At 40.3% G+C, this 26933-nt stretch overlaps 2 protein-coding genes across 2 annotated transcripts in view; one reads left to right on the forward strand and one right to left on the reverse strand.

Moving 5' to 3' along the window:
* Positions 1–24302, forward strand: part of ST6GAL2 (ST6 beta-galactoside alpha-2,6-sialyltransferase 2) — a 29242-nt gene extending 4940 nt beyond the window's left edge. The window contains exons 3-6 of the mRNA XM_075057428.1: positions 1586–1683; positions 4803–4904; positions 6004–6178; positions 19287–24302. Coding sequence (XP_074913529.1) covers positions 1586–1683; positions 4803–4904; positions 6004–6178; positions 19287–19555 — 644 coding nt within the window. The 3' untranslated portion in view covers positions 19556–24302. The remainder of the gene's footprint in view (positions 1–1585; positions 1684–4802; positions 4905–6003; positions 6179–19286) is intronic.
* Positions 17139–26933, reverse strand: part of LOC142044719 (pinopsin-like) — an 85989-nt gene continuing 76194 nt past the window's right edge. Inside the window, exon 4 of the mRNA XM_075057429.1 lies at positions 17139–17366. Within this exon, the coding sequence (XP_074913530.1) occupies positions 17139–17366 (228 nt within the window). The remainder of the gene's footprint in view (positions 17367–26933) is intronic.

Consider the following 26933-nt stretch of genomic DNA (forward strand, 5'->3'; position numbering starts at 1 on the left):
CTGCATCTTCATCATATATTTTATGGTGAAGGAAAGGTTTTTGGTCTTAATACGAAGAACTAGAATGGGTCATATTGGAAATACAGCACACTCTCTCAGTTAAGTTGCGAACCATACAATTCCCATTTCCCGACCCAATTCCCAGTTCTCAGTCAACAGGTTGTCAAAAAGTTGTCAAATGCAGGTCCAAATTTAGGTTCTTAAATTCATAAGCAGGTTTCAATTATAAAGGACCTCTGTTTTTCTTTTCCTTTTCCAAAAACGTGGAGTACCTGCAGCTTCTGTTGACTTCATGACCTCTAGCTCCTACACAATCAAGATGCTTATGTTTAGGCAGATGAAGGCTAGGTGTTGAGGCTAGGGTGGCCCCTGCATAGGGACATAGAAAAAGCCTTCACTCCTTAGCTTCTGAGGAGTTGGACACAACATGTTGCAGCAAGCAAGTACAGCTGAGATTGGACTGCTGACTTAATGTCACACGTTTTCTTGTCTGGAGTACAAGAAGTGTGCAGTGAAGGTGTGAAAGGATGGAAGATCCCGGTTTGATAGGATTAGGCCTGAACTCCATTGAAGCATGTTGGTTATCTTCGGAAACTTCTGCCTCTTCCGTTTTTGAGGTACAGATAACCATATTTTAAGTGACAAGATAAACAGCTGTATAAACTACCTATGGGTTAAGGCATTACAAGCCCATTTTGGCCTGAGTCATATTCTCTGCTTCCATTGATGGAAGGGTTAAAAGTAGACCAAACAGGGGGCTATTGACAGGAACAGTGTGTTTCTGGACAACGGATATAATGTTGTACTCTCCCTCACACCTTCTGGGCTTTGAGATCCCCTTAAAAGAAGCATTGGGAGGGTGATTATCTTTTATCCAGTGGAGTCTTGCACGCAGCATCTACCCTTGACCCATACTTGACCTGTGGCTGCTTTCTATTCTGCATGACTCCGAGGTCAACAGCTTGTGGGGAAACTTTGACAGTTCAGCTCTGTTAGATCTTTGCTACCAAGGGATCCTCACGTTTCTGTGTGAGCAGGTTTGTGGGCTGACTTCTTTACAGAGACTCTTTAAGACTTGTACTGACCTTGAGAATAAGTACATGGTATGATTAGTAGGTTTGGGGTAGTCTGAGATTTTCAGGTATCATAAAATACTGTGAAGCACAAGCTTATAGTTAAGCATTGTTACTCATTCAAATGTGCAATTAGATATCCTTGCAATTAACATGCTTTTGCATGGAGTAATTCTTTGTAAATTTTGCAATAGAAATAGCAAGCAATTGTGTGTACTGGGTGTACTAATAACCTTGCCACACTAAGTTTATCCAATTAAGAGAAATATTTCAGTATTGCAAGCTAAATTAATAGATGATGCTGAACTTTTTTCTGGTGGATTTTAATAATGTTAATAACATATGACAGATGCAAGAGGATTTTTGTTTGAGCATAGTGGAATGTTTATCATCCTTAGAATATCAAGATAAGGAGAAATGTGTAAGTTTTATCTTAGTTTAGATCATTTGTTCTATTTTTTCTGTTCTATATTACTAAGAAAAACAAATTACCCCCTCATTTATGCTCCTAGATTCTCATGATGCTGTTCTAAGATTTAATTCTGCTCCAACACGTGGCTATGAAAAAGATGTTGGAAATAAAACAACCATGCGGATCATTAACTCTCAGGTAAGATCTTCCTTTTCTGAATTCAAGTCAATGTCACTTCTGTACAATATGACATTAAATTAATAACTTCTGAGAAAGTGTTGGGTAATCTGGGAAATAGGTAGTGATTTAACAGTCACGATGTAGAGCAGGTAAAAGTTCTCCCTCACAGGGATGTTCATGCTGCTGTTGCTGTAGAGTGATTGCATAGTTACTTGATAGCCTTGTTTTAAAGAATTGGTTTGTAAAGTTTCTCATGTGACCTACATCTGTAAAGGCTCTGCAGGATGCCAGAGTTGGCAGTACAGAAGGCCTTCACCAGAATGCCTCTGGGATCTTCACAAAGCCCAGGCTGTGGGGATCCCAAAGCTCTTTCCTCATATTCTCCATTTCCCCAATTATTTCCTTGCTGGAAGGCAAAAGAAATGGGAACTGAGTTGTCTTAATATATAACTTTAGGCAAGTCATCGTTCTTTAAAGATTTGGAATGAACTAGTAAAAAACTTTAATGTACACTGGATATTACACATAAGGTGAGTTTGTTCCTCTGAATGGAAACAGAAAATGGGATTTTCTGTATATGGGTGTCAACAAATAGTTGTGCATTGAGCTACAGTGACACCTTATGGTTGAGAGTGGTTTTTCAATTTTGAAAAAACTTACCTGAACTCTGGTCTTGGGCAAACCAAGCATCTTTCCTCTTTATGAAATGCAGCCCAAAAGCAACAACAGAATTACTGTGAGATTTTATGACATACTGAAGTGGCAAGTTTACTTAGTCAACACCAGTAGTATGGTTGGCCATGTAGCATGCTCTGTACATACTGATTCTTGCTGAATGAGAGCAAAATTTGCATTTACTGTAGTTCTTATCAATTTGTTTTTTCTTCTTCTTCGAGTGACTGCCCATGCAAAGTCCATCCTTGGTGGGTGTGTTCTCTGTGTGTACAAGTTAAAGTTTTTTGCTACCACAGAAAGGACTGTTCACTGGCATTCCCTTCATACTTGTTTTGTAGCTCTTTGTGAGGCCGCAGGACAGACTGGATCATTGAAGTGATCTGGGTTAAATATGCCCACTTTCTTTTGCTCAGGGGAAGAAAGCAGAAATATCTTACTCTGGCTTTAGTGCTGAGATTAGTGTATCAGAGAACATTGATCTTAATGTCATTTATTTTACTTTTTGGGTTTTGTTGGGTACTTTTCTTTGACTGTTCTCTGTTTTACAGTTAGCCAAAACATTCTGGTGCTGACCATGCCTGAACTCCTGTGCCAGGCAAGGAGGAGGGTTTAGAAACTTTATTTAGTTGACTAGTCTCAGTAGGCTCCCTGTAGCAGAAGACAGAAATGCTTCCAGGGAATGATCTGAGCTTTGTTAGCTCCCCAATGTATTCAGAGAGACTAAATGGCTGAATTAGCTGCTCTCTGATTCCGGCGGCAGACTGGGGTCCTCTTGGCTCCCAGAGCTGCTGTGGTACGCTCCCACTGGGGTGGTAATGGAGGGTCCCGTGGTCTTCTCTGCTGTGCTGTACATTGCTTGCTCTCCACAAGGCCTCTCAAGAAAACACAGGCATGGCTAAAGTTCAGGCCAAATCAGCTCACACAGCTTCCTCACACGTGTTCCTATTCCCACTGCCTTTCTGTTCCTTCAAAGAGGCTACCCCTGATGCTCTGGCCACCTGCTGAGAAACTGGCCTTCCCCTCTCCGGGGGTGAAATCTGCACAGGCCACTTGATAAAAGTTGCTTTCCCTACCAGTACCGAAGATGGGTTACCCATACAGGTTTACTCCTTCCCTCCTCGCTGTTGGAAATTCCTGCATTCAGTTGATTAAAAGGCTGCTGTGGCCCTCTTCTTCCCTCATGTTCTCTGCTGTGAAGGAAGCCAGTGCAGCCACAACAGATATTGTTCTTCCAGAAGAAACTCATCTCATACATATGAATGCAGACTCACTAAGAGCGAAATTTGTGTGGACACCACCTCCAAAGGACTCTTGCTTACTGAAAGGCAAGTAAGAGCTCCATTGTGTGACAACTGTGGAACCGAGCTTTTAAAAGCTTGACCTTTTGGTCTGTTTACTCTGTTCTCTCAAAAAAGAAGTTTACGTTCTCAGGCGAAAACTGCTCTGAGAAATGGAGTTGAGGATGCTGATGGCAGCAGGACTAATTCTGTTCTTGTAGAAGGCTGATGGAAAGTCATTAAGCTTGAAGTTTATGGTAGGAAGAATATTGCTATGGCAACAATATTATTTTTCTGAAGAAAAATATGCATAATCAAATATGGCTCATTGGATCCTAAAGGGAAATGAAAATTAGTACACATTTATTTGTCTGGAATGTTGATTAGTGTAACAGCTGGAGCCAAATTCACACTGTTTCAACCAATGCTGAAATCATTCAGTTCAACCCTGCCTGAGATTGGATGCACCAGGGATCAGAGAGATCTGGTTAGGCATGGAGGGTCCAGGAAGGGATGAGCCAGCAGGAGCAAAGAGTAAACTTCCAGTGGGGTGGGAGGATCAGGCAGAATACCAGGATATGCGGGAGGGAGTTATATGAGAGCAGTAGATGACAGCAATATGACAGCTACTTCAAAAATAGCCCTATCATGTGCATGTTCCTGGAATTATTTTTCTAGGTATACCAGCTTTTACAGTCATGGTCTAATTTGCCTTTTTAGAGTTACTTGAAATGAGACTGTCTTGCTGTTGAAATGAGAAAGGGGGGTGGGAGTGCAGGGAAAGACGTTATCCTTGGGGGCTGTAGCCCTTCAAAGAAAGCTGCTCTGTATCTAAGAAGAGGATCCTGCAGGCGGTCTGAAATACCGTAGCTTTCATTTTCAAGTTCCAGAATACACAGTAACGTTGATATACAATTATGCAGCATCTCAAGTGGTCCCATCACATCCCTCACAGATGGAGAGTAATTCAGCATACTGCTACTTCAAACTGTCATGAGTGCTGTTTATGGCTAAGCTCTTCTTTATATATTTTTTTAACAAAACAAGATGCTTAAAATCGACCAGAATTAAAGCAGAACAAACAGCAGTGTGGGGAGGACTGTTCATTTTAGAGAAGGATTTTGCCATTTTTTTGGATCCCATTTGCTTTTAACGCTGTGCAATTCTTTGCATCTGTGTTTGCAGATTCTCACCAATCCAAACCATCACTTTGTCGACAGCTCCTTGTACAAAGATGTTATCTTAGTAGCCTGGGATCCTGCCCCCTACTCTGCAAATCTGAACGTGGTAAGATGTCTGCTTGGACCTTTCTTCCCAATCAGTCTGAAAGCACTGGAGAAAATGAATATATTTAGTCTCCTGGTTCTCACTTGTCACAATGAACCCCAAAGTCTGTCTTTAAGGAGTGGGGAATGCTATTTCTGCATGAATTGGTCAAAATTGGTTTATTGGTCAAAAGCTTTTCATTAGCTGGCACTTGTACTGGAATGAACTGCTCTGAGATGCTAGGATAGATGGATGATGGGGTTTTTTTGATAAAATATCACTATTTTCACATAACAATGAGTTTTCTATGTGTTTGCCAAGGAGGGAACATTGCTAGATTTCAGAAGGAGTTTGTATCAGGAAAGGTGAAGAATTGCATCCATTTTTTCCCACCTTCCCTTCTGCCTTCCCAGACAAAATACAACACCCTAATGAAAATCTCTCTTGTTGTATTCCCCATTTCTCAGGCCTCCTCCCCACCAGTCTTCCCTTTGTGTCCACTCCCCCACAGCCATCTGTGCCCCGCCATCCACCCCCTCAGTGCGAGCAGCAGGCGTCCATCTGGTTGTCACTGGGGGAGTCTCTGCTTTGGCTGGTGCTGCAGCTCCAGTGGACCAGTTGATCTGATGGTTCTTGGCAGGGGGAGCTCGGAGCTGAGCAGGCTGCAAAGTAGAAAGTAAACCTTCATCTGCTGAACTCCCTTAGCAACAGATGCCACAGGCTGCCTGCCTCCTACGCAGGCTGCCATCAGCCTGCTTCACGTGCTGCTGCTGCCTCCCTCAGGGACAGGGACACTTCCAGAGGAAGGTTCACTTCCCAGACCTTGCGTCAAGGCTCTTTGAACCCCTATTTGACGCAGGCCTATGAAGGGAAGATGGGGTTGGCTCGTCCCACTGGAGTTAATTGCTTATTGGGAGTCTCTGTATGGAGAAAGCAAGCAGAATAGCCCAGAGTGAGGACTGGCTTTCTAGGAGAAGCATCCACCAGTGCAGGCAGCTTTGCTACCTTTGCTTCTGTTCTGAAGAACCCAAATGAAGCTAGTTTACGTTGTTGTTCGTGTAGCTTTCAAAACACATTTGATACTATAAGATTAAAAAAATTCTTACTTTTTTCCTCCCAGTGGTATAAGAAGCCGGACTACAATCTGTTCACTCCCTATGTACAGCATCGCAGAAAGAATCCAAACCAGCCGTTTTACATTCTCCATCCAAAGTTTATATGGCAGCTCTGGGACATCATTCAGGAGAACACTAAAGAGAAGATACAGCCCAACCCTCCTTCTTCAGGTTTTATTGGTAGGTGTATCAAAGATGGGCCCAGTAGACATGTTAGATTAAAAAAAAAAATTAAAATTGTAAATGTGTACATTGCATGAAGATCAAGTCCATACACAAGTAGTGTTTGTTCTTGGTGCTCTATGCAGAAACAATGACTAGCTAAAACACACCATATGGGAACTAGAAAATAGTTGGGTCAATTTAATGTTCTGCTTTCTTGCCCTTCTCATCCATAGTATGCATACTATTTTTATAAAACATGTATCTGTGAGAAATTTGTATTATTCCATATTAATTTATCTGTTGAGAACCTACTCAATTCTGAAGTTCTTTCTTGGGATCATAGAGCACAGATGCATCAGACAATAAATGAAAGCATATGGCAGATCATACAGAGAGGAAGAGAGGATAAAATCGCTGACAGGCCAAGCTGTATTCCCTACACAGGTCAAGGAATGGGATTTCCCATGCCCTGTCACGGCTTCCAGTGCTCAGTCTGAAAGTGCCCAAAGCATCCCTCTTATTCTTACACTTGAAGGAATAGAGTTTCACTGTATTTTTTGGTCCTTCCTTAGTATTTCTTGGGGGATAATTTGGCACTGTGCCCACAGTTCATACAGCATAACGACTTACCTGATGCATAGCAAGTCCTGATCGTGAATGTCTAAAAGATGCAAGTAGTCAGAGTACCAAGGCTAAGTCAGGGTCTTCCTTGCTCATGCTTCTAGAGACACAGAGGGCAATAGAGCTCCAAATACCATCTTCTGCTTTGGAAACTCCATCCTTTCCTCCTTGATGTTGTGATATTGGTCTGTGGATTTGCTGCAGTCAGAAAATGCTCTTTTTATTCTTTCTGTCTGAATCTGAAAGCGAAGATACCTGAGATTGCATCCAACATGGGAAAACCAGTTCTGAGGACTTATCTTGGGCTCTGTATACAGTGTGGCATCCCAGGATGTTGTGGAGCTCACCAAAGGCCTTAGGCAGGGTGCTGAAGCTCTCAGAGGGATGACATAAAGGTGTCTGGGAGATGCCGATCTGTGACGTGAGTGGGTTTTGCTTACCTAAAGCATGAGTGGAAAGAAGAGGAGGCCTTGTGTGTTGAAGGAGGATGGCTTGGCGGTTGGTTGCTTCTTGGAAGTGAGATTTTTGGAACCTGCTTGTATAAATTCATGGGGAGAAAACTGCTCATGTGGAATGATCACACCAGCTGCATTCACATTTTGCGAAAGCATTTCTTGGAGTAATGAAGTTGTTGATAAAAATAGGTTAACAGCTGCTGATCATAAGAATAGTGAAGAGGATCATTGTGCTGTCAATCTGTACTTCCACCATATATAAGAAACACTTCAAAAGCTTTCTTTGAAGAAACGGAGTTAATTTCACTATAAGAATAGAACAGTAATCTTCAACCCCAAATCTAAATGTTCCTGACAAAAAATATCCTTTAAGGAGAGAAAGCTTTGAAAATATCAATCATTAAACAAGCAAAAATATTAACAACAAAAGCTGTACAGATAAATATACTCTGTCTGTACAGATGCAAATTTGCCTCCTTTTCCTCTACTGGGAATTTTGTTTATTTTGTTCTTTTCCAAAGAATACGCTTAGACGTTTTGGTAATGCTATTATTAGCTTTAAGAATACAAGACAGTAAGACAAGCTTATTGGGAGTCATATCCACCTCATTTGATAACTAGCTACTGTTCTGATAGATGCATGTTAAATATTTTATTAGGGAGAGGCTTCCTATTTTAGTAACCTTATTGAATGTATGTCTACGCATTGCACGTGTGATGTACTATAAACTGGGAGACAGCACAGAAACAGCAACTGTGTATTGTCAAAGGTGGACATGAAGGGCAAGATAAAGCATAAAAAATATAACGCTGCTTGGCAGAAATCTGAAAAGTCATGTTGGTCTTCAGATCAGGTATAGCTCAACAACTCATGCAGCAAATAATCCAGTTGGAACTGAAGCTGGCAGACACAACTGAGTGCACCTGTATGAAAGGCGTATCCTGAATATTGAGCTTCTACCTGATTCTTATAAAATCTATAAAATTATTTCTTATAAAATTAATAGAAAGAATCGGTAAGTGATGGCCATCATAAAATATGAGTATCTTAATTTCAAGAAGATATGGGAAAATGGTTTGTTAAATGGCCACACACCTAATAACATTGTGCTCAAAACAGCTATGTGAAGGAAGATAGGCTGTTAAATAGAGGGTATGAATTTTCACAGGCAGAGGGACCTGTATCCCTGAATCTAAGCTCTTTATAGCATGGATCATAGTGATTCTAGTCACTTTATTAGAATAACTTATTTTAAGTCTGTGTGCAATGCTCTGCAATTAGAACGATTAAAGACCTTGCGCAAGGATCTGTTTGTCCATATTTACACCGGCAGAAAGTCAGGTAGCCCTCTGTGAGCTGCAGTTACTCACAACACTGTTGCTGCCAGTAACATGGAAAAGGTAAAAAAAAAAGGTTCTGGATCAAGTGAAGCACTTTTGTTTCAAGTTTTTCAACCCTCTTTAGCCCCAGTTTGCAAAATTGGACAATGCTGGATATAAATTAAGACATGGAAACATCAGACTATTTCCTTTCAGGAATGTCAGGAATGTTTTAGGGTGGTCTTAGGCTGTTTCTTCAGTAATTACGTTTTTCATCTGACAATTGTATCTTTTTCTGCCGCTTAGCACTATTTATAAGAAACCGAGTCTTCCCAAAGGGGGGATGCTTGGTAGAATGCATTCTCACGGTGTTCTGCAGCAGTGAGTCACCATCCTTCAGCAGTGATTGATGTCAGGGGAATATTTTCACGATGTTAATAGCTGTATTAAAGTACTTAAGTCAGAATATTACTAAGTCTCTTGGAAAAGGGGCCAGTGGGTCATTTGTGGGGAAGAGGTAGTCTCTTGCATGCTGTGACTTCAGTGAAGTGAAGAGAGTAAGACGAGGTAGGATCTTTTTTCCTGGTTTCTCCACCACATGGCAGCTAGGGAGAACATTTTTTTGTGCTTCCTTTGGGATATGGGCTGCCCTATCTTGGCATAACTCCTTCCTGGAGCCCCTGGCTCCCCAAAACCCTAGGTACATTAGCTCTGCACCAGCATGTTGCTGAGGAGAGGCAATAGCACTGTGATAGCCGGTGGTTGGGGTGAGGGAAGCAGAGCACATGTCTCAGGTGTAGAGGATGGGAGAGAGGTGTTGGATTGGTTGTGCTTTACAGGTTACATACAAAATAAGGCATAAGTCTTGATGCTTTAGTAATACCGCATTTTGTGTACGTTCACGTATGGTTTTAAACCTTCGAAATGTGTCACTGCTTCCAGCCACTTCTGATATGGTAACACAACACACACGCTACGGAGGTCTAAAACTAGGTGAGATGAATACCACCCAACGCAGATCAGCTTCCTCCAAGAACAGAGTTTCGCTGTTCCTCTCTATTGGGTTCTAACCTGTAGCTGTTCCTGTCTGGTTTTCTTTTAAGCAGCGTGTCAGCGCACAGCAGCCCATCCATCACTGGTGCCAGGCTGCACCTTAATGATACTACACGCAGACCCACGTCTGACCGCAGTCCTTTCCGCTAAATTTGTTATTACTTCAACATTGTTTTCTGCCCAACCTAGTGATGGGTGTAGGTTCAGGACATTGTTGAAAGTAGGCTGAACTCATCGCCTGTCAGATTGCGGCCCATTTGTTAGGGGTTACTTCTGGGGGTATACCATGTCTAGGAAGCATTAACTTCACACAGACAAGTCACCCTTCAGTGTGGTGTTGTCTAGCTCAAAGGCTATGAACAGTGACCAAGAAAACAGAGAGATGTTTTTTTGTGGGGAAAGGTTCACCAGGGTAAAACAAACCTTTTATTTTAATCTGGAAGTCTTTTTTAGCTTGTTTTCTGAGACACGAATGTGGCCTTTCCCTGGCTTGTAACTTTGCCTTATGTGGCATGTCATAGCTTAGCTAATGTTACTCCTCATTATAAATTACTTACTCTTTGTCTTCCTAATCTAATCCTCAGATGAGCTTTGAGAACACATTCTTGCATATTTTTGCATCATTTTTGCAGCTGCCACCTTCATGCTTTTAAACAAAACTCTTCACAGTATTCTCATCATCTTGCATTAGCATTAGGCAATTACCATGGTGGCTTTTTGCAGTTGGTTGTTGGTTCACATTTGGCTGAAAATTGGGTTTGCTAAATGAGTATTGATATGTTTACATCTCGTCTTGGACTTTGATCTACTCCAATTTTTTCAGAAGAAATGTAAGCATCCAACCACCAAATCTCGGATTTGGATTCCACTGGTAAATCCTAAATTGACAGTTGAGGAAACGTCACTGTTATTAGAGAAGGATTTGCCCTATCTTTTGGCAGCAGAAATAAGTGTTACATCTTCATTTCTTATTAATACATTTTTTACTGTGAAATATGAACTCAGTCTTCCTCCCCTCTTTCTGAACATATCAAAGCTCAGTTTTTAATTGAGGCTGATGGTGTATAAATTGACAGTCTCTATTTTTACCATTCTGCTGTAAGGAAATTGTTCCTATACCCTCCTTGGTAGCCTGTGTAAACAACCTATTTCTGACCTTACATTTTTGTCATCTGAAGACCAAGACTAAAACTGCTTCCTAGGGTTTCTCAAGAGCAGCATTCTGTGTGCATTGGATGGGATGGTACATCAGCATTCAGAAAGTTTGCGGGCTTTTTAATAAAGTATAGATTATATACAGACTTTTCTATGAACATTTTGCTCCTGTCCATTGTTCAGTAACTGGATTTGCTATGAATTCCTACTTACCATAGCCTATCAGTACACTTTGCTAGCTTACCTCTTCAGAGGTGATTTTACTTGAAATTCACATTTATATATCCTTATATACACAGCAGCTTTTGTCTTTTGAAAAAGCTAGCTGAAAGCTCTGACTGTGGTACTTTTTTTTTTACTCCCAAATCAAAACACGGTCTGTGTAGATTTTTACATTTTAGGTCGTCTGTGTAGGTGGTAGTCTTTGCTATGAGTTGTAGCTTTTAGCATAACATATGAACCACTGAACACAAAATGATAACTAAGCCCCGATTACTTTATTGTTGGGAGAAAGAAAGGCTTGTTTGAGGCTTTACAGTTGACATTACAGATTTAACAGTTATGCGTCATTAATAGTTGATAACATTACTTTAATCTTCATTTGCATGCATCGAGACAATAGTACAAGCAAGACTATCATTGCACTGCAACATTAGGAGATCATTGTATGACTAAGAACCTAAATTTAAATTGGCTTCAGAGAGCATGTTGAATAGAAGAATGCAGCTGATCTCCAGCTCTGCTTAGAAAAAAATACACTTGCGTGAACTGAAAGAAACAATTCGACATTAAGAGTTGCCTTTATTACTGTTACTTAGTTGTTTGCCAGCAGTTGGTGAAGGAACAGAGTAGTGCCTACTCTTTCCAGCTCAGTTTTGTTCAAGTATTATCACACGAATAAATAATACTTCCAAATACATAAGCTTTAAATTCTTATTCTAATAAAAAGCACTCTGAAATTTGAGCATCTCCTACTTCCTGAAATACAGAGATAAAAAAGAGCAAACTGTCATCACATAAAAAAATCTTTACTATTCTAGTGTATCACCGAAATTTGAATAATACATTTAAAATTATATGATATTACTGGTCAGCATTTTCCAGTCTATGCTTATATTATAGAATATATTCTTGTGATTAATGTTCAGCTTTTTGCATTTGGCATTAAGTGATAAATATGTCATTTTCTAGGTCTGCTATATAATGCAAGTATCTATACATCAAAGATGACAAGTATTGCACAATTTACTAAGCTTAGGCACAGGGCCATTTGGTGACAATTAAATTCCTTAATATTTGGGTTTCTTGTGGTTAGTATTTGTCATAGTTCATGAATTAAACAGAGGTAAAAGAACCCTTTTTTAGAAACACAGTATTTTAAAAAGCCAGAGCTACTTCTACTGTATGTTCCAAAGAATAACTGAGGCACATTTGGCCCAGTTTCAAGGAGTGACAGATTTTTCTGTGGTACCTGAAATCCAGTCAAGAGAGACTATAGAAGTAGACTAATGTAGAGAAAACTGTATGTTCTAAATGCTTTATGTTTATTTGTAATGCTTTCAAGTGCACAGCTTATCAAACTTACTAGTTTGATAGTAAAAACTTACTAGTGTGTCTAGCTAAATTCTTTTCTGTAACTAAATTTGTGGTGTGTGTGAAATAAGACACATTGTGAGTATAATAATCAGATTATGTGTATTTAAATGTTTTCAGCATCTCTTACATTTTGTTAAAATGATGCTGACTTCTTGCTGAATGTTTGAATTACACTTATTATTCTAGATGCTTTCATACAGCATCTGTTGTATTCAGATATATTAAACTATATTTTATTTACTTGTAAACTAGAGAACATTCTTTTTAAATTAGTGTGCTAACCACAAAACCTAATTGTACTGTACAAAAGATGCATGTTGGAAATTCAAAACCTCTTCAGTCATTAAAATTGCCAAGAACAAATTGAAAAACATTTTCTCCTTTTGATTAGAATCCATAGTATGTGTTCATTTGTATAAATGATCCATGCAAGGAATTGAATCTTAATTTAATTCTGGTTTAAATGTTTTCAGCACAGATTGTAAAAGCTCCGGAGTTTGTTTGTGCCAACTGGACTGATTTTAAACCGTACCCAACAGTTCCTGACACCATAGGTATCTGCCAAATAGGAAAAAAAAGTAACATGTCTTTCTAAGGATTTTGAAATACTAATAAATAATATTTTGAAATACATAATACTTTATTAGCATCTAATATTGTACAGTTATAACAAACTTGCAGGTTGACTGTTTCTCTGACAGCCACATCATTTCTTTGTAATAATATATTTTAAAATATTTTTTAAAGTATTCTATGATCACAATCTTTTTTTGTTCAAGGCAGTATTTAGGAACATTGCCATTCAACTATAAAACATTCATAAAGCACACCTTTGAATGATCTCCTATAAAACAACTTTTCTCCACGCAGGCAGAATTATTTTGCATTTTTCCATTTTCACAGTTGTAATCCCAATGGGACTTTTGAAAATGAAGCAAGGGTTTTAGAATTAGGTAAGAGTGGCCTATACAGGAATATCTTCAGTTGTGATTTTGAATGTATGGTTGCACCAATCATGTTTGCCAAAGCTAAAATCATGCCAGATACTCTGACTTTTTTCCTTACTGTGAAATTTAGATTGGATATTTAGATCTAAAAGTTTTAAAGCGTAAGCATCAGATCTGGAAGAGACCAGGTCTGATGGTCTTTTTCTCACCTGCTTGCTGGTTTCAGAGTCATGCCTACGGTATTATTTTTGCATGCTTCAGTAAACTTCTGAAAAGGTTCAACAGCTCCATTTCCATCCTTGGAGATACTCAGTACTGGGCTGGGCAGGACCCGAAGCAATCTGATCTAACTTCAAAGTTCTCCCTGCTCTGAGGGGACTTTGAACTGCCTGCACAGTTCCCTCCAGACCCCTCCACGGATCTCATGGCAACATCATCACTCAGACTGGCTGGTTTGTACTGGAGCTTAACAGGTTCTTGACCAAATCCCCTAGGCACGATAGTAATACTGCTACTACTAGATTAATCCAATTAATGTAGTTAACACAGTTTTTCCTGAGCTTTTTTAGGGCCCACTGATGAAAAGCAGACTTTGCGTTCTGTCCCATGGACTTCTCTCGGCATTCGTTCTAAGGAGTACTGCACTCTTTTTTGATGTTTGCATGCTGTAGATAGCTTATAGGCTTTCCCTTTCAGGTTTTACTTTTTCTTAAGTTGTGCATGTCCTCTGACCTTCCCTAAATGCTTTGTAATTCTCTGCTTTCACTCCTATTCCCATGCCTTAATCCTTATGAGTGTAAAAAAAGCTGTCTCCGCTCAGCTTAATCCTTGCACATAAAACTGACTTCTGTTTGTGGTCCATGGCGAGGTCAGTCAGGGAGCAGGGCTCATGCCACCGAGCTTTAGATGTCTCTGGTGCGGGTCCATATTTGTGTTAGTCAGCCTCAGACTTATTGGAGCAAAAAATAGGCACCTCTTAAATAGCTATGAGACCTGTGTTCCCCTCTGCATGTGAAATTTTCATACCGTACTAGGAGTGCACGAAGAACTCATGTGGTACAGGTGTCTGTGCTGCCACTCAGGCTTCCCTTATAGTCAACAGAAAGAAACAGGAACTTCTGGGGCATGGCTTGTAAGACCCGTTTTTAGATGTCTGCTCTGGGATGAGTAAACATGGGCTGCTTCCGAATAGTGCCACTTTCTTCTACTGATAGCAGAGGAGCCTGTGATACCTATCTCAGGTGTGGGTAACTGCACCAGTGGGCACATTTGGTCAGATGAATCACACCTTGTTTTTATTTTTTCTCACAGTGCTCCTGGAAAAGCCAATTACATTATTTTTTCACGAAGCTCCAAAAGCTTCTGACCTAGGAGAGTGGAGGAGAAGGTGTTTGATAGCAAGAACCAGACTCTTATTTTCAGTTTCTGCCTAGTCACTGGAGAGAAGCAACACTTACAGGGAACAATTCATCCCATCCTAAAGTAGACATCTAAAATAAGTCAGATGAATTGTGCCCTAGAAATGGCTGTCTCCTGCATTGTCTATAAAGAGTGCTTTAGACCAGCTAGGTCAGAGATGGGCATGAACATCTCAGTGAGATTAATTCCGTACAGAATATAAGGTGTTGGGACAATGACTATCTCATCATGCTCATTAGTGTCTCCTTAGGTCTTGTGTAAGCCAGACTGTGCTGTTTTATATGTAGTAATTGTGCATTGACTGAAAACTAACTTAAGGACTGTGAGCAAAGACAAATATTGAAGTGTAGCATATGGAAATTCTTCACCCTACAGGCTATCAGACAATTTGGTTTATATTCATACTGATGCTGATGATCATAGAGGAGTGCTGAGAAATCAAACAAACTTGCAGATGATACTGAATCAGACAGTGATGTGAAAAGTACACGGACGTAAGAAGTAAGTAGATAGGCATGTACTCTACTTGGGTGGGCAGTATAGGGAAAGGAAGTAAACTTGGGAACTACAGGTTAATTTGTGTGGGACGAAACGCAAAGAGATTCAGCCACAGAAGAGAAACCTAGGAAGCAATAATACAGAGAGAGATGTGTAAAGATAACAAATGGGATGACAAATAGGAGGTGAGGTAGGACTTTGCAGAGCAGACTGGCAAGAAAACAGGTTAACAGAAGGAAGGTCAAGTCAGCAAGCAGTCAGCTGCATACCTCTTCTTCATCTTTGTGATTGCATCCAAAACATAAAAGTTCAAACATAACATAAAAAGTATTTTGGGTATCAGGTAAGTGCCAAAAAGCTATTAGTAATTTCAAAAAAAATTGTAAGATCACTGAAGGTAACTGAGGGAGAGAAGGGAAGATAGGGAAGCTGAGTTGTGAGGTAGATGAAAATATAGACAGCTTAGCACACTTACACCTGCTGGATACAGATGTCAGTAACTCACTGCAATGTCGTTAACACCAAGCAAAGAGAGGAACTGAGTCAGAGTGGTACTAAAAAACACAGGCTGGAACGTGAGACCCTGTTTAAAGGGACTTAAGGAAAACAAGCCAGGCGTGGCATTAGAAAGTAAAGAGAATAAAAGCTGAATATATTCTAGTACATGGACTGGTGTAAATGTCCTCGTGGTTTAAACTGCTGCTGTTCTTTTAAAGATAGTTGATTCATGGTTTTTGTGAATTTAGATTTCAGTAACAGCTCTACAACACTAGGGCTGTCCCCTGTGGAGGGGATTCGCATCCTCTAAGGCACGGGACAGAACTACACGCATTTATTCCATATTTTAGTGAGGACCCTATTCCTACCCTACAAAGAAAACAGCTTGTCAAAGGAGCTTTTTTTTTTTTTTGTCTTCCCTCCCTTCTTTATACAGTGCTATTCGACCTTCTGTTTTTGAACAAAACAGCAGGAGCAGATCATTCCAAGGGAGAATTTGGGGGCTGTGACAGCTAAGTGGAGGGACCTACCTCCTTGGGTTCATGTAGATTGAGCGTGTAATACTGCATGCCCTGGGATCTCGCCCATAGGTAGTTGGGATGGGAGTGCTGGTTGTACCGCACTGTTGGTCTCTTTGGCTGGGGTTCTGTGGTGTTAGAGGTGCTAAAGGAGAAAAATTCTGGCATTGGCCACTGTTTTTCCCCAGAGTAGGGTCTGGGCATTTGCAGTGTGCACCAGGTCTGGAAGTCTCAGGAGCGCTCCCATTTCCACCAGGACAGATAAGCCTCTGTAGCCCAGGGACACCTCAGTATGTGGTAATCTCTACTCATTGTCTTAGCTCATCTTTCAGTTTGTTGACCCTAGACTTCAACACAAAGATGTGCTGTAAATCAGCTGTTACACTCAGAAACTAGCCTGTCACTTGTGTTTCCTCCCTCAAAACGTCATTGTCCAGCATGAGCAAAAACTTGAGTGGACTGTCAGAAATTATGGTTATTTATTGTAGCAACCTGATCTGAAATCTCAAGACATGGACTGGATGAAACAAGGCAGGAAGGGCAAGAGCTGAACTAGGTAGCCCAGCGTGCCTTTTAGATCGATTCTGGAGGGCATTGATCCACAGATCACTAAGAACTAGAACTCTACCACTTCTAAGTGCTCCATTAACTAATCTACAGGAAAGTCAATTATATTGCTTAAAATTTTGTCATTATTGAGCTGTACCTGCAGTGATGTGGCCATCTTTACTGTTATTAATGAAATTATAAGAGAGTCCCAATTTTTGTTCTCGACAGTTTTCCTATCCCACAAATGGCAACTTCCTTTATTAATTTTAAGGTTAGCTGGGTAATGTGGCGGTGAAATGAAACACGCTCTGGTTAAGGCTTGTACTTTCTGTCAGAGCTAATTTTCCTAAGACATTGGTGGTACAGCTTTTGAAACTGGCTCCAGGCTTGGCTCTGGGTGCAGGAGAGAAATCATTTTACTGTCTGTTTCTGGACGTGGTTCATTATTGCACACGTTTCGACCATCCATCCTCTGATTCAGCTGGATAACGGTTACCTTGGAGTGGCAGGTGGGCTCTCCATCACTGGAGGAAGGAGGTTGGCAGTGGAAAAGCTGACGAAAGCATTTGTAAAACTGAAACAATAAACAAACAATTCTAGTCATAGTTGCTAGGCAGGCTACAATTCAGAGCATCTCTATAACAGCTTGGAGGCAAGGAAACGGTTTATTAAGCTCATACTTTTTGCTCAAGTAGGGATTAAATGGGTTTTTTTGCCGTGAATCCGTGTTTCTTGCTGCTTAAGACTAAAGTTCTTTTAAATTTGTGGACTTTTCCTTTGAAATTGATGTGCTTAGCTTTTTGAGACCATAGACTCTGTAGAGTGTAAAGCTGTAGAACAATCGAAAACATTTTCAGAACCTTTCATTTATGATAAAAGAAGATTTAATCACAGAAGTAATTGTTTTTCAGTTACTTCACACGTCAGGCAGGGAAAAAATCATTTTGATAATCTAATGATACACAGCAGGGAGAACATAAGGTTCTTTTCATTAGCAAGCCATTGAAATCTCTGTGTTCCCAAACTGCAAACTAGATTTCAGAAAATGCCTTTGCTTAATTAACAAAACAAAATAATTTTTTACGTTAATTCATGTCACTTGTGAGAATTACCCAAAACACCTTTGATGCTTTATCATTCCAAAGCTGTTGTACAGAAAAAAACCCAACAATTACATTAGTTCTCATTTGTAAGTGCGAAGTGAGCAGAATTAGTACAGCTGTCTCCTCTGAGAGTTGACAGTCATATTGAACAGATAGGGACACCACTAATGCAACAAATGCTACAATATATTTTCTATATTTTATTGTTTTTTAAGTGGAATCGTCAAAAAAATGGTGTCTGATGCTTACTCCATCATTTTCCTTTCACATGGCTATGGGAAGCAGAAAAGGATCCCAGAAGCTGTGATTGATGTGAAAGTATTGCACTTTAGACAGTGCTGTTGATCAATACCTGATGTTAGTCCCTTTGAAAATGTGCAGCAGCAACAGTAAGATTTCTTTCATTTCAAAGCTATAAAGACCTTCTGTTAGTATGGATTTACAATTATGCCATAGGAAAACAAAGTTTGCATAAGCTCACCTATCTGTCCTGGCCCAGTTTTGATCTTGAGCATGGGTTAAGGAGAGTAACAGCATCTTAGGACTGCGCCTAAGGTTAAAGCGAACCTTTACCTGGCTTTAAACAAGAAATTAATTTCCATGTGGCCTTTCTTAGCCACTATTGACAGTGCTGATGATACTCTGCCATTGACATGTGGCAGGCAAAAATGGGTTGGCATTTTATGGATTGCTCCTTGCTGTGCTCAGCAGGGGTGGTCAGGGCCTTTTCCTTGTGGCAGCACTGCTCTAAGAAGGAGTTCACCTTCCTCAGCCTCTCTCTGTGAGACTGTTCACAAAATTCTCAGAAGCTGTGGGCTTTTGTGCTACCAGTACGTGGCTGATGCTTCTTTATGTGTCCTTCTGCGTGTATTTAGACTGCCTTCTTGGCAATGTCTTCCTGCCTAAAGAGAAGCAAGTGGATGGAAAAAGTGGAATTGGTTCAATTCCAAGCTAAGACCAACATTGTAATAAGGTGGAGAAGTTTCAAGGGGTACATTGATACCTTAATATTACCGACGATATGAATGAACCGTCCAAAAGTTGTCAAGGGAAGAAACATGGGTGATGCTGGCTCATCTTTCTGTTCTTGTTTCCCCTTGCCAGTGTGCAAAAGGTGGTATGCAAGCCCTTTATATGCTTGTTACTCCTTCTTTATGATCGTTGTCCTACCCCGTCAACTCTACAGGGCTCTCAACTTTTACATATCAGGGACAAGTGAAAGCTGCCCTAATAAAAGGAACTATCACTCCACTTAATTTTACAGAAGTAATACTTAAGGTGTGCAACACCAAAGGAAAGCAAGAAAGAAAAACAGATTGGGTGACTGCAGGGAAATTGCTGTGAGAAAAGCAAAATTTGGGGTTCACTTTTGTTTTCACTTTCTGCTCCAGGTATCCTCATCATGATGTCCATGTGTAACGAAGTACACGTGTATGAATACATCCCTTCAGTTCGACAGACCGACCTGTGTCACTACCATGAACTCTACTACGATGCAGCTTGTACCTTAGGGGCCTACCACCCACTGCTCTACGAGAAGCTGTTAGTGCAGAGGATGAACAAAGGTTTGCAGGATGATCTGTATCGGAAGGGGAAAGTCATTTTGCCAGGGTTCAAAGCTGTCAAGTGCCCTGAACGAAATAATTTCTCACACTTGTAGAAGAGAGTCCTTCAGAAACAATGTGCAATAAGGTACTACTGTCGTACTATAAACAAGAAGAGAATACTTGAAAAATGTATCTTAGACCAATCTAGTCTTGAGTCTATAAATTGTAATTAAGTAGCAGGCATGAGGAATACTTTTTTTCTGAGCCTGAGTATTTATTACTGCTTTGCAAATAGTAAAGAAAAAAAAGGCTTAGCTCATGAAAGGTGCAAAGGACATACTTAGGCAGAAATATAATGTATTGTTGTGGGTGTGACTGTCAGAATTTGTTGGTGGTCTCTTATGCCACATATGCTAGAGTGTAACTTTTTTTTTAAATGAACTTATTTAACTGTTAAACCTGGCATTGTGAAACAGCCTCTATTGTTCATGTACAGAGCGGCCAGTTGAACAATGCAGCGTTTCTCATGGCTCCATGGGATTTTCACACTCTCCAAGAATGAAGTAATTGCTACTCTGAGCTGTGCAGTCATTGTCTAGAGTAGACTTTAATTCCCATTCATATGGAGGCTCAGTTACAGACCTTCAACTGTATAGGGGGCCTTATGGTGGCTAGAAAGTCAGTGCAGGTGGAGATGGCTGTACACACAGCTAAACCAGTTAAACTACTGGATGCACTTTTGATGCCAGACCCCCATCCATGCTCACTCTGACTGCATAGGGCAGAGGGAAAAGAGAAATGTCTCATTCCTTTAGAGAGCAACAACATATATGTAACCCATTCAGGACAAAACTGTCCCTGGGAAGCCTATCAAGAGAGTGTAAGTGAGATGGAAATGATGCCTTCCCCTGGTCTGCACAGATGAAGAAGATACAGGGAAAGCCAGGGGAAGCTGTGCAGCACTCACACATCACACTGAAAGCAAGCATAGAGGGAGCTCCCCTTTTTGCAGCAAAGATAGGATTCAGGATTAGACATCATTTCTTAGGTATTTTGTTGGGATCCAAATCGAACTCACTTGTTCACAAGTTACTGCTGTTTGTTAAGAAAGTATAGGGAGTTTTCTGACAAAAGTAGAGGATATCAGCATTTTTTATTTAATGTTTGAAAGACTATACCCCAGAGAAGCTGTAATGCCTGCAGAAGAAGTGACTATGGATTGCATATGGACATAATTTGATATTTTCCTTCATAACACACAATGAGAATATTCTCTAAGGCACTTCTAAAAGTCTGCCTGGTTGCTAATATATTTAAAGCAGCATTTTTCACGGCAAGACTTGAGTTTCAGATTTTTCGAGTGGCAGGAGGTTAATGTTTTGGGGTTTTTTTTTCACACAGCTGTACCCTTTCTCTTAGGGTAAGTTCAACAGGAACGTATGTACACAAAAGCACAGCTATATCCTACTCGATGTCCGTTCAGTAAAAAGGCAGACAGCTCAAAGAGGCACTGAAAAGAATAGCTGAGTGACTGGTGGAAAGTATTTTTTGTGTTTTGTCTTAAGCAACAGAAAGGCAATTGAAGAGTGCACACAATATTAATGACTATTTCCTCTTCAATAGTAATGTAAGTATAATCACAGAATCATTTTTTTCTCACTCTGCTCTTTTGATCTGATGATTTTCCTTCCTCAAAAGTGAAGAATATGTATCTTACATAGGACTTAGCCTTCTTTTCCCATGTAGTCTCTTAATTTGGGCTTTATGATCCTCTTAAGATGCCTGTTGTTGACAGAAGGTATGTCCAGATGATCTAAAAACTGTACTTCTGTATTGTGTGGATAGTTATGTCCATAAATCATTTTGGTACATGTCAAAATGAATAGGTTTTACTCATACTAGCCTTAGACTGGATATATTACATACTGATTTCTTTTTAATGTTATATATGGTGGCAACTTTTAATAACTGTTATTTAATCTTGTGGAGAATAGATAACCTACATAGAACTAATCTATTTTTCCATATGTTTGGTATCCTGTTTGCAAAACATGGGAAATTTGAACAGTGCAATCAAACATGTCTCTCTCCTGTACTCTGGGTTAGCTACCCCATGTCTGTAAAGGAAGAGAGTTGATTAGCTTTCTAGGACTAGTGAATATGCTACTTTTCCATAAGATGGAAATCCTCAAGTTCTGAAAAGAAGAAAAAGCATATCACTTTGACCTTTAACTTTGCAACCACTAACCTTTAACTTTGTTTTTCACAACGAAGAAAAATACTAACTGCGTTACTCAACTACCCACAGCAGGATTATGTTGTATTATTCCCGCAGTAATTTGTCAGAATAATCAACATATCTGTTGTACAGAACAAGGCAAATGATTAAAGTCTCATGTAACAATACCTACTTAATACATCATTTAAATAATAATGCAGAACCAGGTCTGAGACGTTAGAAAATGAACTGTATATTTTTAATTTACTGGACTGTGTGCATTCAAGCCCTCCCAGCAGAAATTTTTTCTTTACTGTATCCTGATTTATACGGCAGTCAGTGCTCCTTCCACAAGTGCAAATGTGGGTGCTGTAGCACCATCACCTCAGAAGATGCCACAGAGCTGTGCTGCAAACGCTTGCTTGCTCACCGAGAAGGAAGACCGACTTGTGATGCCCCTCTTGAAAAAAGAAGCATCCCCGGCATGGCTTCCCAACACTGGTTTCCACTGTGATATTATTTCACTGGTCTGCCTGCTCAAACACCTTGTGGCTGCTTAAAGAGATTTTTACTCCCCTACCTTGTCTTGTCCTCCTTTGGTTTTTTGGCACAAGGGCAAGTGTGCCTGATCCACTACCTGAGGGTTCACCTCCATTTGCTGCAACAGGGGAAGGGGCAGAAATAAAGGGGGAACATAAAGGACCTGCAGAGGTGCTCCCCTCACCACTGCTTACACTCCGTGGCATTGGCATTGCTGGCTTTTGTAAGAGCCCACCGAGTATTTTTGCATTTATGGGCATTTCCCCATCCCTCCTGAGGGCAGAGAGATCTTTACAAAGAATCATATTCAGTAAACTTAAAACAGTGAGCGTATAGTAACACTGAACCAAGTATCTTTTAATAATAATAACAATGTGTGAGAGTGCTGGGTTTAGATACCTATATTAAATGGAGACAATGTGAAAGGAAATGCATTTTCCCAGCCATATCGTGGGGCTTTTTGGGAAAAAGATACAGGCATGGCTTTGTAGCTCTCCCATGTGGCTGTCACATGCTAACAGATTGAAATGGCTCTGTAGGCAAGAGAGGTTTGCCCAAACCCGGCTTTTGAGACGCATCATCAGTCATGCAAATGCCTCTGCCAGTGGACCCCCTGAGCTCTCTTCACACTCGTTGCAGTAATGCAGGTTTTAAATTTACAGAGTTTTCCTGACAAGTAGGAGTAAGTTGCCTTCACAAGCTATCGAGCCTCACTTCTGTGCCCTGGTGCTGTGGACAACAGTTGCACTTAGCTGAAACAAACCAGAAACACAGCAGCAGCTTAAGGAAACGTGCTGAGTTTATGCTGAATTTCATTATGCTCTTTTTTCCACTGTGAATTCTGTAGCTTTTCTGACTTGTGGTGCTCTATCATTTTATGCATTCAGCCTTTGGATGGTTAAATCAAGGTATTCTGCTGTTTGTTCAAGAAAAAGATATGAAAGATCTTGCTTCATTTTGAGCCAAAATCTTCTTGCTAGGAAAAAATATTAATTGTTCCATTCCTTTGTAGTTCTAAAGGTTACCTGAGCATAAACTCACAGCTCAGTCAGTCATTTCTTGGATTAAACTACTACATCTTTTTTTACTTTGCTGTGCAGCTTTATGCTGTTGAAAATCTGGTAAAGTCAGTGAAATTACCATGATGTAAGAAATATGTACCTTTGGAGAGAGAGGGGGGTGATTTACACACTCTAATCTACACTCTCTCTGTACAAATTTAGCTAAATTATTGCATGTTTTTGGTCAGTACACTTTCTTTGGTGAAAACATCCAAATTCTGAACTTGTTGCTGTAGATCTTTTGCCAAAGTCGGGAAGACCGAGACAGTTTTTTTTCTTAAGTGAAGACAAGTGTCTACACTCAATGGTTGCACAGACTGAACACGGTCATTTTAGAGATGGCTTGAATTAAATAGGAGTTCAAAACACATGTAGACCAATCCAATCCATAGTGGGGTTTTTTCTTTTTGTTTTTCTTCAGTTTTTAAGGATGGAAAATGCCATTTGGACAGTGACACAGATGTATCAGGAAAGGAATATTAAATGCATTGACTGCAAAATTAAATGGCTACTACTTTTCCCTTCATGCTTTCTGAAGTTGATGCATATTGAATAAATGAAATTGTTTTTTGAAGTAGGTAATTCAGAAGACTGTTATTAGAAAGCATCTGAATCTTTCCTGGGAGCTATCCTCTCACACACAAGGAGGATACCTGATTTAACTGTTTGAAATTTAAAGTAGCCCACGTCTGGGCATACTTGCATCTTTGAATGAATTTTGGCACTGCAAATTCCTTTTCTCTGGCTTAGTGATCAGATTCAGAGTTTTGTTCTTGAAATAAGAGTTGTGTGTAAAAGCCTTACATTTATTCATATCATCTCATCAGTCTTATAATATGTAGTCATTGAACTATTCAAATATAGACTGTGTACTTTTTTAATAGCTTTGAGAATTATTTTGTATGATGATTTTTTTAAATGAATGTGTACTCTAATAACAAAGCTTAAGATTTTACAGGAGTCACATTTTTAAGCAGTGTTTGTATACATTTTAACACTTTTTATATTTTCTATTATGATTTTGTATATTTTTATGTATGCACAGTGTACAGATTTTTTCCTGTAAATAAAACATTTGTTTTCATTTGTTTAGGAGTGCTGGTCTTTTCATATTGCCTTGAGTGAATGACACTGAACTGCAGATGGAACAAAACAGGGAAGATGCCTGTCGGTTCTGCCCACAATTGCAATGAAATCTCAAATGGAAACGGACAGATAGGCTGACAAGTGGCTTTCACAGTAAACTACAGAAAAGAGGCAAATATTGTAAAGCCAGCTTTATTCTAAAATGAACATGTCTATTCAAGCAGGTGCTCTAGGATTCCCCTGGGAGAATGTACCATACCACTCTGTGTTTGGCAGTAAATTTCTTGGGATAGTCAAGCCCCCTAAGGAGGTCACGCTCTGATGACTTGATGCTGTACTCGGAATGCTGGTAAACTTCAGCTAAATGACTGTGCCACCCATTCAAGGAATCCAGCATCATGTTTTAAAGAATAAGACCAGACTTTTTTATCAATTATTAATTAAAGTCAAAACCAACTTACTTACCAAAAGGAAAACATAACTTGCCATTCAGTCTGTGATGAAATACCATATAATTTAACCACTACAAGTCTGCTCACATCCATGAAATGTGAGGCATTCTGCTGCTTCTGGTAGTCTTTGAACTACGCAGTGGCTGGAGTTGGGCCAGCGGAGGTGGCAGTCACTGTTTCATCCCGGGGAGTCACTGTGAGTCCATGCCGACAATAAAGCTAGTTACACAGGAGTGGAACGATAAAAGTTGGATTGCCATTGCGTAAACTCCTGGCAGGCAGTAATCATGCATGCCACCTCCTGGCAGGCATTGTTGAGGGGCTAATTACTATATGTCACGATATGCAAGTAACACCTCTCAGAAAACTCCGAACAATGAGCTACACTATGGGATAAACTGAATGCTGGGATGCATGAACAAAGCAACTAATTGATGCTTTTCAAATCCATCAACTTTGCTTTTACTGTGGTGTTTTTCCATTTAAAAATGGAACAACAACAACAAAACATGATCACTGTATTCCATCTGATAAAATGCTCAGTCAGCTTTGCTGTCTACAAGATGAGAAAGGACATTCTTGTCTCACTGCATACAAACCAGTATTTTGGTAGGAGGTTGAAACCCATTAACTGTATTGTGTGGGGTACAGAGAACATTTTGCTGTACTCCCTATTTCTTAGCAGTGACAGCTATAGGAGGTATGACATTACCCTTCTGATAGTATCTTGGGGAACCTTGGAGGCAACTCATTTTCAGGTTTATTCCCCAAACTGGACTGCCCTTTTCTGAACAACATGCCTTTGAAGGAGGTATCTTTTATCTTTTTATTTATAGAAGTCAGCTGTGTTTCACCTGAGCAGCTCTGGGGGGCATAGTTCTCTGACAGGTCGAACTTGGTACAGGCATTTTGGTCTGTTTACCTGCATTATTAGCTCGCCTGTTGTGATCTGGCTGAAAGACGTGGCTCAGGACGATTGCTCCAACTTGCTCTCTTGACTGTAGCATGAACCTGGTGAAGTGATTCTGCCCCTCTGCTCTGCTCTGGTGAGACCCCACTTGCAGTTCTGCGTCCAGCTCTGGGGTCCTCAGCACAGGAGAGACATGGACCTGCTGGAGCGGGTCCAGAGGAGGGACACAAAAATGATCAGAGAGCTGGAGCACCTCTGCGGTGAGGAAAGGCTGAGAGAGTTGGGGCTGTTCAGCCCGGAGAAGAGAAGGCTCTAGGGAGACCTGATTGCAGCATTCCAGTACTTAAAGGGGGCTTGTGAGAAAGACAGGGACAGACTTTTTAATAGGGCCTGTTGTGACAGGACAAGGGATAATGGTTTTAAACTCAAAGGGGGTAGATTTAGACTAGATGTAAGGTATAAATGTTTTACACCAAGGGTAAAACCCTGGCCCAGGTTGCCCCGAGAGGTGGTAGATGTCCCATCCCTGGAAACATTCAAGGTCAGGCTGGACGGGGCTCTGAGCAACCTGATGGAGTTGAAGATGTCCCTGCTCATTGCAGGGGGGTTGGACTAGATGACCCTTAAAGGTCCCTTCCAACCCAAACCATTCTGTGATAAGAACAGTTAGACAAGCAAGGGGGGAGCCAGTCTTTTGCTGTAATCACACCGGCCACCTTCTTCTGTAGGAAACTGCACCTGCAGCAGTGATTAAGTAGTGACTTACTGTGGGACTACCTCATCAGTCAGTATGAACAGTCCACTAACACTTGTGGTTTGCATAATTTGATTGCTTCATCAGAATAGCGTGGATTTATCTGCTGCACCCCAAAACCTACCCATGTCCATTCCACACATGTATCTTTCCTTATTTTTAATATTTAGATTCTACTTTCTTGCAGTGTAAGTTACTCCAGATACAGCACTTCAAAGAAATTACTGCACTTCTGTGGAAGTTAAGTACAGCCTGACCCCTGAGGTTCATGCTTTATATCCAAGGCAAGTTAGAAGTGCCCGCCCTGTTATTGCTTTTTCCTAAAAATATGCCAATATACAAGTAAATGCTTATTAAATTTGATGGAAATGCTAACTGAATATATTAAAATGTCAGGGAACTAACTGTAATGCAGTAATATAGTGGGGGTTTTTTACTGGAGGCAGAGTAGCCACCAGAAAACTGGCAGC

This window comes from Buteo buteo, chromosome 25 (assembly GCF_964188355.1).
Source record: "Buteo buteo chromosome 25, bButBut1.hap1.1, whole genome shotgun sequence".
NCBI lineage: Eukaryota > Metazoa > Chordata > Aves > Accipitriformes > Accipitridae > Buteo > Buteo buteo.